Source organism: Nothobranchius furzeri, chromosome 16 (genome assembly GCF_043380555.1).
Source record: "Nothobranchius furzeri strain GRZ-AD chromosome 16, NfurGRZ-RIMD1, whole genome shotgun sequence".
Classification (NCBI taxonomy): Eukaryota; Metazoa; Chordata; class Actinopteri; order Cyprinodontiformes; family Nothobranchiidae; genus Nothobranchius; species Nothobranchius furzeri.
Window position 1 is genome coordinate 48,032,188 of NC_091756.1, and position 15,775 is coordinate 48,047,962.

The window sequence follows — 15,775 nt, forward strand, 5'->3', positions numbered from 1 at the left end:
TTAAGACCAATTTCCTCTTGTTAAAGATAATCAAATATTGTTTTCTACTTTCAGAGAAACTCAGAAGATGTGATCAGTATCTCAGAAAATATCAAAGTGAGTATTTCTATAATGAGTATTACTTTCATGTAAATTGATTTACAGCAGTTCTCTTTGGCACAGTATTATCTAATCTAGCTTCACTTGTGATTACTCTGAACAGTTGATTGGTTCAGTGAAAGAGGACGACGCTTCAGTGTGCAGCACAGCAGACTATGAGCCTGAACCAGAACCAGTAGAGGAAGAAGAAATAATAGATCCTGTGGAGCCAGAGACCTGCTTCACTGACAGTAGGAGCAATCACTCAAAATGAAACCAAAACATTGTTTCATTGGCAGTTACATGATCTGAAACGGTTAATTTTTTGTCTGTTGTCAATGTCAAGTTTATTTAAATAGCGAGCCTAAGTCTCCTCCCTTTCCAGTCAGCTCATGGGTGAATGCTGCTTTCTAATCCGCTTTGCCTTACTCTCTGGATTGCACGTATGTTGTACTTCAATTTAAATAAAAAGTAATGATGTGGGTTTCGACCTCGCCAGTCACGTACTTTTAGATTTATCAGCTTGTAAAAGCTTGTAATTAGAATGACTACAAATCAGATATCGGTACGCATATCACAGAATCTCCTCCCCCCCACCCCCACCCCCAGCTTAGCTGCTACTTACCACATGGCCAGATTTTTGTTCTTAGTCATCATCATCATCATCATCACACACTGGTGAAATTACATCTCCTCATTTGATCCACCCCCGTGGGCAGCGATGAGCTGCAGCAGTGGCTGCACTTGGGAACTATTTGGTAGTTTAACCCCCCCAATCCAACCTCTAAAAGCTGAGTGTCAAGCAGGGAGGTATTGGGTCCCATTTTTAAAGTCTTTGGTATGATTCGGCCAGGATTTTAACCTCAATTCTCCCAGTCCCAGGGTGGACGCTCTACCACTAGGCCACTGAGAAGGTAAGGATTTAAAGAACTTACAGCAATTTTCCCTCTGTTTTTCTCAGTGTGTGGTTCAATGAAGTCAGGTTAGTGAAGCATATCTCGGATGTATTTTCACACAAAACCTAAAATAACATTTCACCCCCCATCAAAATGCATCTTTAAAATTCACGGAAATCGTATGTAAAACCCATGGCACACAACAAGCGGAATTAGAAAACAGCGTTTTTAACCCCATTGACTTGCATTAATTTTTTTGATCGTCCGGGTACCCATGGTCTGGAAGTAGATGGGCGTGACTTAGGCTCCCTGTAGCACTTGTTAGCAACCAGGTTTGCCCCAAAGTGCTTTATAGCCGCACTACAATGGATAACAGTGGCAAAGTGGTTGCCCATAACTGGAGGGTTGCAGGTTCATGCCCCCATCTGTCATAGTCATTTTGGGCAAGACACTTAACCTTCCTTGCCTGCTGGTGGTGGTTGGAGGTTGGAACCAGTGCTCGGTATTCTCGCCTCTGTCAGTGTGCCCCTGGGCAGCTGTGGCTATAATGTAGGTCATCACAACCTGTGTGTGTGTGACTGGTTGTGTTGTAAAGTGCTTTAGGTGGTTGTAAAACTATAGAAAACACTATATCAACCACAGGCCATTTTCTTTCTACAACAAAATGGGAACAGAAGTAATAAATGAGTTATACATAAAATGGACTAGGGCATGGGGGGTGGGGGGTGTTAAGATATAAGTTTTACTTGAGTTAAATGCCAGAGAGGTCAAGGGGGCCTTTAAAGGTGTAGATTACTACTTGTCTAATAGGCAGGAATGCCTTGCAGGCAGAATTCAGGGCACAAGAAACCCCACAAACCCCTGGTTCAGCAGGAAAAGGGCTGTTTCTCAATACCAAAGCAACTGACTTTGCAAGGAGATGTCTTGCAAGGCCAGGCGCCTTGCTTACGAGGACACTGTCCTTCCTTGGGCAAAGAAAATGGTTAAATAGAACAGACTTACATCACGTGACTGCGGCTTCCACGGCGGTCATGTAACGTCACGTGACACGGGAGATAACGCTATATATTATATGTATAAGTTTCAATATACAATATATGACAAACTTTACTTTTTAAATTGTGTATAGATTTGTTAAATTAAATATATAAGCAAGTTACTACCCGCTATACACCGAAGCTGCAACTATTAAGCACAGATAACTTCTTTAGATCTAAAAAAACATTTTAAATTAGTTAATAATAATAATAATAATAATAATAATAATGATAATAATAATAATAAATTTTATTTAAAAGCGCCTTTCTGGTCACTCAAGGACACTGTACAGAATAAAAACACAAATCATTCAGTAAGTAAACATACATAAACATGAACAAACAAGGCACTCTAAAATTCAAAGCTGATATGTGGTTATGAAGAGGTGAGTTTTGAGTTGTTTTTTGAATTCTGTGAAGGAGATATTGTTCTTGATCAGAGGGGGAAGGGAGTTCCAGAGTTTGGGAGCAGTTAGCAGTTAGCACTGTATGTACAGTCTATGAGCTGAAGGCTCTACTCCCCATGGTGCTGAGAAGAAAGGAGGGCACAGAGAGATGAATGGAGGAGGAAGATCTGAGTGAACGGGACGAGGTGACGATGTGAAGGAGATCTGTGAGGTAGTGAGGGGCGAAGTTATGGATGGCCTTGAAGGTGAGAAGGAGAATCTTGTAGTTAATCCTGGTGTGCACTGGTAGCCAATGGAGTTGTTTGAGGATGGGGTGATGTGATGAGAGATGGGAGTTTTAGTAATGATGCGTGCTGCTGCATTCTGAACCAACTGGAGCTTACGGAGGGTTTTCTGAGGGAGGCCTGAGAGAAGAGAGTTGCAATAATCGATACGTGATGTAACCAGACTATGGACAAGAATAGAAGTAGAGTGGACATCAAGGGAGGGGCGAAGACGATTAATGTTACGAAGATGGAAATAAGCTGACCGTGTGATGCTATTGATATGAGATTGGAGGGATGGTGTGCTGTCTAGGATGACACCCAGACTCTTGACCTGGGGAGAGGGGGAAACTGAATTATTATCAACTGTGAGAGAGAAACTGTCAAATTTTGAGAGGGTGTTCTTGGTACCAACCAAAAGAAGTTCTGTTTTGTCTGTATTTAAATTCCGGAAGTTCGAACGGAACCAGGATTTTATTTCTTGAAGGCAGGTGATGAGGGAGGAGGGAGGAAGTGCAGAATGTGGCTTACTGGACAAATAGAGCTGGGTGTCATCCTCGAAGCAGTGAAAATGAATATTGAATCTGCGGAAGATATTGCCAAGGGAAGGATTTATATAATGAAAAGGAGGGGCCCCAGGACAGAGCCCTGGGGCACACCAGAAGAGACAGAAGAGGGCTGTGAGCGGGAGGATTTGATAGTAATGAACTGAGTGCGACCTGATAGGTAGGACTGAAACCACTGAAGTGGGATGTTAGCAATGCCGATGGAAGATAACCTATGGAGGAGAATGGAATGAGATATTGTGTCAAAGGCCGCACTCAGATCAAGGAGGACCAGGATGGATAGTAGACCGGAATCAGCAGCAAGGAGGAGATCGTTAGTTATTTTGAGGAGGGCTGTTTCTGTGCTGTGAAGTGGGCGGAAACCAGACTGGAAGGGTTCATAGAAGGAGTTTAGTGTCAGATGGGTGTGGAGCTGGGTAGCAACTATTTTTTTCTAAAATTTTGGAGACAAAGGGTAGGTTGGAGAAGGGGCGGAGATTAGTAAAGATGTTAGGATCCGAACCAGGTTTTTTAAGGGTTAGGGTTAGGGTTAGGGTTGGAGTAACTGCAGCAGTTTTGAAGATAGAGAGAACAATACCGGAGGAAATAAATGCGTGTATGAGAGCGGAGACAAGAGGGAGCAGGGAGGGGAGGCAGGATTTAACCAAGGCTGTGGGAAGGGGGTCGAGAAGGCAGGCAGAAGGCTTTGACTTGTGGATAATATCTGATATCTCAGAATCACTGGGAAGTTGGAAAATGGAAAATAACTGTGTTGGTTCGGGCGGATCATATGGGGAGGTAGGGGGGATGCTTTGGTTGATTGCACGGTGAATGTTTATAATTTTTTCGTTGAAGAACAGAAGAAGGGCATTACAAGTAGCAGTAGAGCACGTGTGGGGGCAGAGTATCGGATGGCCGGTGAATTTTATTGATAATGGAGTACAATGACTTAGTGTGCCTCGATTGGAGTTGATTAGACAGGAATAATACTGTTGTTTGGTTAGTATAATTAAGTCTTTCTACTGAGTCATATGATTTTATATAGTTATTTGTGAATGGTGAGACCAGTTTTTCTGTAGAGGCGTTCAAGCTGCCTGGATTTGGTTTTCAGCATCCGGAATTGAGGGGAAAACCAGGGAGCAGACTGACAGAAAGTAACAGAACGGGTTTTAACTGGAGCAAGGGAGTTTAAAATGTGAGCTAACTGGTCATTGTAGAGAGCAGCCAGGTCATCAGGAGAGGAGAGATTGTCCGGTAGCTGAATATTATCAATATAGGAGGATAAAGTGTCGATATTGATGTCCTTTATATTCCTAAAAGAAATGAGCCGGGTTGGTTTGGTAAAAGAAAGCTGGGTTACAATATTGAAAGAAATAAAATAGTGATCAGTGATGTGGAGATCATCAGCTGCACAGTTAAGAGGGGTGAGACCAGAGCAGCACAGCAGATCCAGGCAGTGTCCTTTGGAGTGAGTTGGAAAGTTGATGTGCTGATTAAATCCGAGGCTGTCCAGGCAGGATGAAAAGTCTTTGGTGAGGGGAAGATCGCTGTTTTCCATGTGTATATTAAAATCTCCAAGCAGTATTACATTAGATGAGAGTGTAGATAAATGAGTGAGCAGTACTGAGACTTCTGACAGAACGTCTTTGTGAGGTTTAGGGGGGCGGTAGATTAATCCAATGATAGTGGGGGTAGGTCCATTAAGTTTAAAAACCAAATACTCAAAGGAATTAAAATCAGAGACAGACACTGGCAAAACTTTCCAACTCTGCGAGAACCACGTGGTTTGGTGAGGTAAACAAACCCGGGAGGAGTAGCATCATTGAGCTGGGAGAAATCAGCTGGCTGCTGCCAAGTTTCGCAAAGGCACATGAAGTCGATTTCACGGTCCTTGATGAGATCGTGAATGAGATGACCTTTCCCAGTGAGAGAGCAGATGTTGAGAAGGCCTAAGTTGACGGTGGTGCTGTCACATCCATGAGCGTTAGCTGTCCTGGCGAGGATGGCTAACGAGGAGTGATCAGCTGTTCGGCGGTATGAGTTCCTGTGAGGACGACGGCGAGTGGTGGACCAGAAAGAATTGATTGAAGAGGAGTTGTGGTAGTGGAAATTCCTGCATGAGCCGCGGTGGACATATCTCCGAAGGAGAAGATGAGAGATGTCCGGGTCGAGGTGCAGTGAAGCCGGTGGAGATCCAGGGCGGTGGCAAATCCTGAGGAGCTCAGCAGCAGTGTGCTGGAGGAAGCCAGCAGCAGGTCGGTGGAAGATGAATGATAAAATCCAGATGAGTGCGGACCACACGTGAATAGCGTTGGTCCACATAATAGAGGTTAGATATTGATATAGATATCCACAGTCCAGTCAACAATCCGATAGTGTCAGTCCAACATATAAAATCAAATAAAGTCAAAGGTTACTGGTGGGCAGCGGCAGCCAAGCGCGCCAGCGTTCACTCAGTCCGGTATATCGGTTTTAGGTTTTGCAACATCACTACGCAAAAATGCTCTGATGCCACGTTAACTTACTTTTAAACTTGAAATTTGGCCCCGAAGTAGCTGCCAGCTCTCAATGTCAAGGAACCTTGCCTTGATGTATTGGTCCCGCCCCAGTTGCCTAGGAGATACGTCATCAGGAACCGCCAAGGCGTGTTCCAATGTTCTACCAAGGCGTCTGTTCTCCATTTGTTAGCTGTTTAGCTAGCTGAGCAAGGATACATGGGAGGTGTCTTGTAGCCTTGCCTTGGTCAAAAATTTCCCAGGATACAGCTCTGTATTTTCTTAAGGATGGCGGATGAGAAGCCGGTAGCTACTTCGGGCGCAAATTTCCAGTTTAAATGTAAGACAACTAATTGTAGCTATTGGGCTGATATCTAAAATTTTATTTATTTATTTATTTATTTATTTATTTATTTATATCCAAAGCAGTTATCTATGGTTGATTAGTTACTTATGAGTTGCAGCTTTGGTGGCTAGCAGGTAGTAACTTGCCTACATATTTAATTTAACCAATATATATGCAATATAAAAAGTTAAAGCTCGTTATACATTTATATTAAGACATATATGTATAAAACATAATGTTACTTCATGTGTCACATGATGCCAGTCTGTTTCATTTAACCATTTTCTTTGACCAAGGAAGAACAGTGTCCTTGTGAGCAAGATGTCTGACCTTGCAAGACCTTGCGAGGTCAGGTGCCTTGACATTGAGAAACACCCCAAGTCTGTGACATCAGAGCTGTCCTTCAAATGGGGCTATTAGGAGTCTTATATCCTGTCATCTAGGCATTGCCTCGAATTGGATAAAAGCAGTGAGCACCACCTCACCCCTGCCACGTGAGCCTCAAGGGATAAACCATCAACCCAGCTCAATAGCCAACTTTCTTGGCGGGGTCACCCAATAGGACAGTGGGAGGGTTAAGAGATTTTTTAAATGAGCATGGTCCAGAGCTGATCTAACGTAGAGAGGTAAGTTGTTCCAGAGGTTAGGGGCACGGTCACCTCTGCTTTTTAATCTGTGTCTGGGAATGGTGGGGAGCATCTGGTTATTTAACGTCAGGGTTGTAGAGTGAGAGTGAATGTAATATGCTAACATGCACATGTGCATTTTCTCCTTTGTTCAGAGTGTGTGCTGAAATGGCCATGTTTAACTGTGGACATCACTGACGGCAAGGGCAAGAAATGGTGGAATCTCCGTAAAACTTGTTTCACCGTCGTGGAACATGACTGGTTTGAAACCTTCATTATTTTTATGATTCTCCTCAGCAGTGGAGCTCTGGTGAGAGCATTTTTGAAATACATACCATAATATTGACTAGATACTTAAATATTAAACATCTTGTCTTCACAGGCCTTTGAAGATATCTACATAGAAAGACGTCAAACCATCAAGATCATTCTGGAGTTTGCAGACAAGATTTTCACATACGTCTTTGTGATAGAGATGCTTCTTAAATGGGTTGCGTATGGCTTCAAGACATACTTCACCAATGCTTGGTGTTGGTTAGACTTTTTCATTGTGGATGTAAGTTAAATACCAACATTCTACATCAGAGTAAACAGATAAACACGACTGATGTGAACAGGAAATAATTTGATCCTGCTACAGATTTCCCTGATTAGTTTAGTTGCCAGCTGGATGGGGTACTCGGACCTCGGACCAGTCAAGTCCCTCAGAACCCTCAGAGCACTGAGGCCTCTCCGAGCTCTGTCGAGATTTGAAGGCATGAGGGTATGTCCGTTTTACAGGAAATTAGCATTATAGTGAAGATGCAAACCTGTGGTATTAAATGCAGTTTTGTTCTAATTTGATTGGCTTGCTGTGTTTGTTGAATGCATGCTACACCATGGCTGCCTGCTGCAGTAGACCTGGCCTTGGTAAGTGTTTATTGTTAGTTTGTAAGGGTTAGGGTTAGGGTTAGCATAGCGGTGATTAGACCAAGGTTTGTGCTTGGTTTTGCAAACAAACCAGATTGAATCAAATCCAGGTGTGTTTATGAAATTCACTTAGTCTTTTTGTTTTGGGCAGGTTGTGGTGAACGCTCTTGTTGGAGCAATTCCCTCCATCTTCAATGTGCTGCTGGTGTGTCTGATTTTCTGGCTCATCTTCAGCATCATGGGGGTCAATCTGTTTGCTGGGAAGTTCTACCGCTGCATCAACACCACCACAGAGGAGCTTTTCCCCATAAGTGAGGTCAACAATCGGAGTGAATGCTTGGCCCTTAGAGAAGCCACACAGGAGGCTCGATGGATCAACATCAAAGTCAATTATGACAATGTTGGACAAGGCTACCTGTCTTTGCTTCAAGTGGTAACAGGTTTTTCTCAGTAGTAATAAACTTTTGAAGTAAATGATTTTGGTTTTAAGTGATTGTTGTTGGATAACGTTTGGAGTAAACGTTTTCTATATCTGCAGGCAACTTTTAAAGGTTGGATGGACATTATGTATGCTGCTGTGGACTCAAGAGAGGTAATATCTTTAGTTTCAAATACTAAGTCAATTTAAGAAACATTGCCCCAAAACTTATGGGAAGTTTTGTTTAGTCTATTATTTATGTGATAATCTTAAATCTTTGGAAAGTCAGATAAGTCACCATTGCTAATGAGTACAATGAATGTAGATTGTGTTCCTATGAGATAAGCAACCCGGTGTGGTTTAGTGCTCTCAAAAATGTGTCAGAGTCCCCTGCAATATTTTCCTATTGTTGTTTGGTGTTTTCACAGCAGTGAGTTAAAAAAAACAACACCATTTTTACACTATCAATTGTCTTAGTTGCTTACTGATGATCCAAACGTAGCCACTGCAGCTTGATTCCTCCTCATGCTGGTCACCAGTCTGGTCACAGCTAGCTTTGGAATGACATCCCATTCCTTTATCAGGAATTGTTGAAGGGTAACCAGTTTGATGTTGTGTTGGTCACTCTAATGCACAGAGCTTGTCCAAGATGAACAAGTTTTAGTTTTCAATGAAATGACTATTCTGGCTTTACAACAATATCACCTTACTCAGTATTGTTCTTTGATATCTTTGTTAAGTTCATTCTGTGTTGGTTTTCCAATTCCATCAACTGACATGAGGTTTGTTGCTAAGAAGTATTGTTAAGATGAAAAAATAGTAAGCCAAATTCAAATTTCCTTACTTTATCTGCTAATTATACATCCAATACAAGAGCCAACTTTAGAAAAAGGAATCGGTGACATAACAAAATTTTTAACATGCTTTCACCAAAATGTCATTAAATGTTTTTGACCCAAATGCTGCAAGAGACATAAATCAACAAATAAAAGGAGGGTTTTTCTTGCTTCATGCTTTTGCGAAACTAAACTACATTGAAAATACTATAATAACGACATGTTTTTCTTCTTCATTTAGGTTGGGGAGCAACCATCTTATGAGATCAACCTTTACATGTACTTATATTTTGTCATCTTCATCATCTTTGGGGCTTTCTTCACTTTAAACCTCTTCATCGGTGTTGTTATTGACAATTTCAACCAACAAAAGAAAAAGATGAGTATAACAAAATTACTGTATTTAGAAAAATGTGTTTGTTAAAATGCCCACAATTTAAAAAGTAATTATTGTTTTGTGATTATGTCTGCACTTTGGAGATAAAGATCTTTTTATGACTGATGAGCAAAAGAAATACTATGAGGCCATGAAGAAACTTGGTTCCAAAAAGCCACCAAAGCCAATTCCACGCCCAAAAGTACGTTAATACGTTTGTGGTTATTTCATTAGTAATAAGTATTGTTGTGTATAGTTTGTAGGTTTCACACTCAAATACATCAGCCAGTTGCATAATTTGGCTTCATGAACAAAAGATGGAGTGTGGAGTGACAGTCACACACTCCTGAGCCTCCTTGGTAAGGTCTATTCAGGGGTTCTGGAAAGGAGGGTCCGTCGGATAGTTGAACCTCAAATTCAGGAGGAATACTGTGGTTTTCAGCCTGGCCATGGAACACTAGACAAGCTCTATACTCTTTAAGGGATCCTGAAGGGTGAGTGTGGGAGTTGGTCCAACCTTCAACAGCGCAGCAGTAGCTCAGGAGGTAGAGCGAGTTGCCTCATGATGGGAGGGTCATGGGCTTGATTCCAGCTCCTGCCTGGAGTATTCTGCTGATGTGTCCTTGGGCAAGACACTTCACCCAACTTGCCTGTATTGGTGGTAGTCAGAAGGGCCGACAGCGCCAAATGGCAGCCTCGCCTTAATCAGACCACCCCAGGGCGGCTGTGGCTACAAAGTAGCTTGCCATCACTAGCAGTGTGTGAATGTGAGAGTGCATGAAAGCGTCTTTGAGTGTCCTAAACAAGTGCTATATAAGTACAATGATTATTATTATTATTATTATTATTAACCAATCTACATGCGTTTTGTGGATTTGGAGAAGGCGTTCGACCACGTCCCTCGGGGGTCCCTGTGGGGGGGTACTTCTTGAGTATGGTGCACCAGGCCCTCTGATACAGGCTGTTAGGTCCCTGTATGACCGGCATCAGAGCTTGGTCCGCATTGCTGGCAGTAAGTCAAGCTCCTTTTTGGTGAGAGCTAAGGCTGCCCTTTGTCACCAATTCTGTTCATAACTTTTATGGACAGGATTTCTAGGCACAGCAAGTTGTTGAGGGGATCAGTTTTGGTGATCTATGAGTTTAGTCTGCTTTTTGCAGATGATGAGTTCCTGTTGGCTTCATCAGACAGTGATCTCCAGCTTTTGCTAGAGCAGTTTGCAGCCGATAGTGAAGAGGCTGGGATGAGAATCAGCTCCTCTAAATCTGAGACCATGGTCTTAATTCAGAAAAGGGTCAGGAACCAGGTCCTGCCTCAAGTGGAGGAGTTTAAGTATCTCTGGGTCTTGTTCATGATTTAGGGAAAAATGGAGCGCAAGATCGACAGGGAGCTGCATCTGCAGTGATGTGGGCATTATACCAATCTGTCGTGGTGAAGAGAGAGCTGAGTCAGAAGGTGAAGCTCTCGATTTACAGATCGATCTACGTTCCTACCATCACATTCTTTGGGTAGTAACCAAAAGAACGAGATTGCGGACACAAGCGGCCACAACGAGTTTTCTCTGCAGGGTGGCTGGGCTCTCCCTTAGAGATAGGGTGAGAAGCTCGGTCATCCGGGAGGAGCTCGGAGTAGAGCTGCTACTCCTCCACATTGAAGTGAGGCCAGTAGAGGTGGCTCAGGCATCTGGTCAGGATGCTTCCTTGATGCCACTTTGGTGAGGTTTTCCAATTGGGAGGAGACCCAAGGGAAGACCCAGGACACGCTGAAGGGACAATGTCTCTAGGCTGGCCAGGGAGCACCTTGGTATTCCTCTGGAGGAGCTGGCCCAAGTGACTGGGGATAGGGAATTCTGACCCTCCCTGCTTAGGCTGCTGCCCCTGCAACCCGACTTCTCATGAGCAGCTGAAAATGGATGGATGGAAGAAAAGATGACCAGGCAATTCTATTCAATTAAAGTTTATTTACATAGCGCCAAATAACGACAAGAGTTGTCTCAAGGCACTTCACATGATAAACATTCCAATTCAGGTCAGTTCATTAAGCCAATCAGAAAAGAAAGTTTCCTATGTGAGGAACCCAGCAGATTGCATCAAGTCACTGACTACTTTACAGCAATCCTCATACTAAGCAAGCATTTAGCGAAAGTGGAGAGGAAAACTCTCTTAACAGGAAGAAACCTCCAGAGGATCCTGGCTCAGTACAAGCAGCTATCCGCCATGACTCACTGGGGATCAAGAAGACAGAGCAGACACACACACACACACACACACACACACACACACACACACACACGCACGCACGCACGCACGCACACACACACACACACACACACACACACACACCAAGTCATGTTTCTATGGTTACATTGTGATTTCTTAGTAAGTATTCTATTTGGTGAGGGATAAACTTTATTGTATTTATCCTAGTGAATCTATAATTAAACAGGTAAACTAGTAGTAGCACATTCAATGTCAAGGAAAGTGAAATGCTATTATCAGAAGAGGGAGAATGTTTAAATGGTTAGCAACAGTGTTCAAGCCGATGGCCCCCTCCATGAGGCCACCACAGCTCAGCAGAACATCATTGTAGCTTCTTCTGGGGAGAAAAACAACTAGAGAAAAAATTAAGTTTACAGCTGAAATTGCAGGAATTAATACAGTTAAAGAGCAAATTGTAGAAGAAAGTAGTCGAGTGTGGAAAGTGGTCAGTGTATCCTCCAGCAGTCTAAGCCTATAGCAGCATAACTACAGAGATAACTCTGGATAACCTAGCCTTTTAGATGGAGGCATGTTGGAGGCAGGGCAAGAGAGTCGTCTTTACCAACTGTACACTCCACCTCCCTCTACTCTCCCATTTGTCCAGCTCTAGGCTAACATCAGATTTTAACCGTAAGCCCTATCAAATAAAAATGTTTTAAGCCTAGTCTTAAAAGTAGACAATGTTGCCTCACGGACTAAAGCTGGAAGTTGGTTCCACAAGAGAGGAGCCTGATAGCTATAAGATCTGCCTCCCATCCTATTTTTAGATATTCTGGGAACCACCAGTAAACCTGCAGTCTGAGAGCAAAGTGCTCGGTTAGGAATGTATGGAATAATCAGGTCACTGATATATGATGGAGCTTGATTATTAAGACTGTTATATGTTAAAAGGATGGTCTTAAAATCTATTCTGAATTTAACAGGCAGCCAATGTAGGGAAGCTAAGACAGGAGAGATATGATCTCTCTTTTTAATTCTCATCAGAACTCTAGCTGCAGCATTCTGGACAAGCTGAAGACTTTTAACTACATTCTGTGGACTTCCTGAGAGTAATGAATTACAATAATCCAGTCTTGATGTAATAAATGCATGAACTAGTTTTTCAGCATCACTCATGGAAAGGATGCATCTAATCTTAGCAATATTCTGAAGGTGGAAAAAGGAAATCCTAGAAACCTGTTTAACGTGGGATTTGAATGACATGTCCTGGTCAAAGATAACACCAAGGTTCCTTACTTTGTTCTCTGAGATTAATTTAATGTCGTTCAGGTCAGGTGATTGACTAAGCAATTTCCTTTTCTGAATTTCAGGTCCAAAGATGAGAACTTCAGTCTTGTCTTGATTTAAAAGCAAAAAGTTTTGAGTCATCAATTTTTTTATGTCTTCAAGAAAAGCCTGTAATCTAACTAACCGATTAGGTTCATCATGGTTAATGGATAGATATAACTGAGTATCGTCAGCATAACAGTGGAAGTTTATCCCATGCTATCTAATGATTTTACCAATTGGAAGCAAATATATAGTAAAAAGAATTGGTCCAAGCACTGAACCCTGTGGTACTCCACAAGTAACCCTGGAGTATGAAGAAGATTTGTCATGTACGTTTACAAAATGAAACATATCAGACAGGTAGGATTTAAACCAGCCTAGCACTGTTCCTTTGATCCCTACAACATGTTCAAGTCTTTGAAAAATAACATTGTGATCTAATGTGTCAAAGGCAGCACTGAGATCTAACAAGACTAGAACAGACACAAGATTCTTATCTGAGGCCATGAGAATATCATTTGTAACTTTCACTAATGCAGTTTCAGTGCTGTGATACTCTCTAAAACTTGACTGAAATTCCTCAAACAGATCATTACTGTTTAAATGTTCACATACTTGGATGGCCACTATTTTCTCAAGGACTTTGGATAAAAATGGAAGGTTAGATATTGACCTATAATTCATTGGGTCATCTGGAAAACAGTAGTGAAAAAATTAGACACTTTGGCATAACAGTGTCCTCATAAGATCGATTCACAGACTCAACCTCCACATTAATATTGTGAACAAGCAAATGTCTCTTTATCTCCCTCTGATCTACAGAACCCGATCCAGGGCTTGGTGTTTGACTTCATCAGTCAACAGTTCTTTGATATCTTCATCATGATTCTCATTTGTCTGAATATGGTCACCATGATGGTGGAAACTGATGACCAGAGTCCAGAGAAGGAGGATTTTCTTTTTAAACTAAATGTGGCATTCATCGTTGTCTTCACTGGGGAGTGTGTGTTGAAGCTGTTTGCACTGCGACAATACTTCTTCACCAATGGATGGAACATTTTTGATTTCATTGTGGTAATCTTGTCTATAGCTGGTGGGTATGAGAAGTTAAAATCATTGCAGTCAATGAATTTTATTCTGAGCAGAAAATTAACTTACTGTTTTCTCTGTTATTTCAGGTACAATGCTCTCGGACTTAATCGAGAAGTACTTTGTTTCCCCGACCCTCTTCAGGGTGATCAGGCTAGCCAGGATTGGAAGGATTCTGCGCGTCATTAAAGGAGCTAAGGGTATTCGAACGCTCCTCTTTGCTCTGATGATGTCTCTTCCTGCCTTATTCAACATTGGTCTCCTGCTCTTCCTCATCATGTTCATCTTCTCTATATTTGCCATGTCAAATTTTGCCTATGTAAAAAAGGAGGCTGGGATTGATGACATTTTTAACTTTGAAACATTTGGTGGAAGCATTATTTGCTTGTTTCAGATCACAACTTCTGCAGGTTGGGATGGATTTTTACTTCCAATGCTGAACAGAGAGCCTCCAGATTGTGATCCAACCTTTGAGAACCCAGGAACAGATGTAAAAGGCAACTGTGGCAGCCCAGTAATAGGAATGGTGTTTTTCTGCAGCTATATTATCGTCTCTTTCTTGGTAGTTATTAACATGTACATTGCCATAATCTTAGAGAACTTCAATGTAGCACAGGAGGAGAGCGGCGATGTTCTCTGTGAGGAAGACTTTGAGATGTTCAACGAAACTTGGGAGAAGTTTGACCTAAATGGAACAATGTTCATCAAGTTCAGTCAACTCTCGGAGTTTTGTGACACCTTACAGGAACCTCTAAGGGTTCCCAAACCCAATCGGTTTCACCTGATTGAAATGGATCTACCTTTAGTTATCGGGGACAGGATCCACTACCTGGATGTTTTGTTGGCTGTTACTCAGATGGTACTGGGAGACACAGTGGAGATGGCAGCCATGCAGAAGAGCATTGAGATGAATTTTACCCTGAGCAACCCAAAAAATGATTCCTTTGCACCAGTCATCACAACAGTACGCCACAAAGAAGAGCTAATGTCTTCTTTCATCATTCAAAGGGCTTATCGCAGACATCTCCTGAAGCGTTGCATACACCATGCTGCTTTCATGCACCGCTCAAAGACAATGGGCAGGAAGGGTGGAGGTGATGATTCTCCTGAAAAAGAGGGGTTGCTTGCAAGAAGGATGGGGGTGCTGTATGGGAGCAATACAGACCTTGCTGAGGAAATGGAGCGACTTGATTTACAAGCTCTAGCAAACCAAGAGCATCTGAACACAGAAGTGATTTTATGCTGTGATGAAGCCAAATGTCATCAAGAGCCCTCAGAGCCACATATTGTTGTTCCTGTTGAATTAACAAACGAGGTATTATTATACTCTGCCCCTGATCAACACCTCTTAACTTTATCAATCCTAAAAGAGTCATCTGTATGACAATGAAAAAATTGTTTTCTCTATTTCACTTTTTTTTATACTATATTAACTAACTTTTTAGACCCTGTTATTGCTCCTATAGACTTGGGATGGGCAATAGAGCAAAAGTACATCACAATTTTGTTTTGATTATTTAAATTATTTTTTATTATTTTTGCAAGTTACAGAACAATGTGTACACACTGCTTCCCTCCTCTATTTTGCAAAATTTGTGGCTTTATTTCTAGTGGCAAGAGTTGTGAAATTCACAGGCAACATCAAAAAATGCCTCATGCTAACAGGTGCTAGTAATGCCAACATATCACCACAAATGGTAACTACCATGACTGCAGTATGAATTACCAATTCACAGTGAAGTTATGTTAACAGAAAATCATCAAGTGAACACATTTTTATAGTTGTTCACTTTCAATTGTCAGCATTGTATTGGGCAAAAGGCAATCAGGCTTGGAGTGTGTCACATCTAATACAGACGTTCTGAAAACAGGCCGTAACCATATTGGGCTTTTGGATTTAAAAATGTTCTTACTGCTTGCATTTGAGGA

At 42.0% G+C, this 15,775-nt stretch overlaps 1 protein-coding gene across 4 annotated transcripts in view; it reads left to right on the plus strand.

Annotated features, from left to right (window-relative positions):
* scn4aa (sodium channel, voltage-gated, type IV, alpha, a) overlaps positions 1 to 15,461 on the plus strand; it is a 40,722-nt gene extending 25,261 nt beyond the window's left edge. For all 4 annotated transcript variants that reach the window (XM_015962747.3, XM_054749345.2, XM_054749346.2 and 1 more), the window contains 11 exons: positions 55 to 96; positions 203 to 329; positions 6,849 to 7,003; positions 7,076 to 7,249; positions 7,334 to 7,456; positions 7,754 to 8,035; positions 8,141 to 8,194; positions 9,098 to 9,235; positions 9,330 to 9,434; positions 13,580 to 13,850; positions 13,936 to 15,461. In XM_015962747.3, the coding sequence (XP_015818233.3) occupies positions 55 to 96; positions 203 to 329; positions 6,849 to 7,003; positions 7,076 to 7,249; positions 7,334 to 7,456; positions 7,754 to 8,035; positions 8,141 to 8,194; positions 9,098 to 9,235; positions 9,330 to 9,434; positions 13,580 to 13,850; positions 13,936 to 15,230 (2,766 nt within the window). In that variant the 3' untranslated portion in view covers positions 15,231 to 15,461. The remainder of the gene's footprint in view (positions 1 to 54; positions 97 to 202; positions 330 to 6,848; positions 7,004 to 7,075; positions 7,250 to 7,333; positions 7,457 to 7,753; positions 8,036 to 8,140; positions 8,195 to 9,097; positions 9,236 to 9,329; positions 9,435 to 13,579; positions 13,851 to 13,935) is intronic.
* The last annotated feature ends 314 nt before the right edge of the window (positions 15,462 to 15,775 follow it).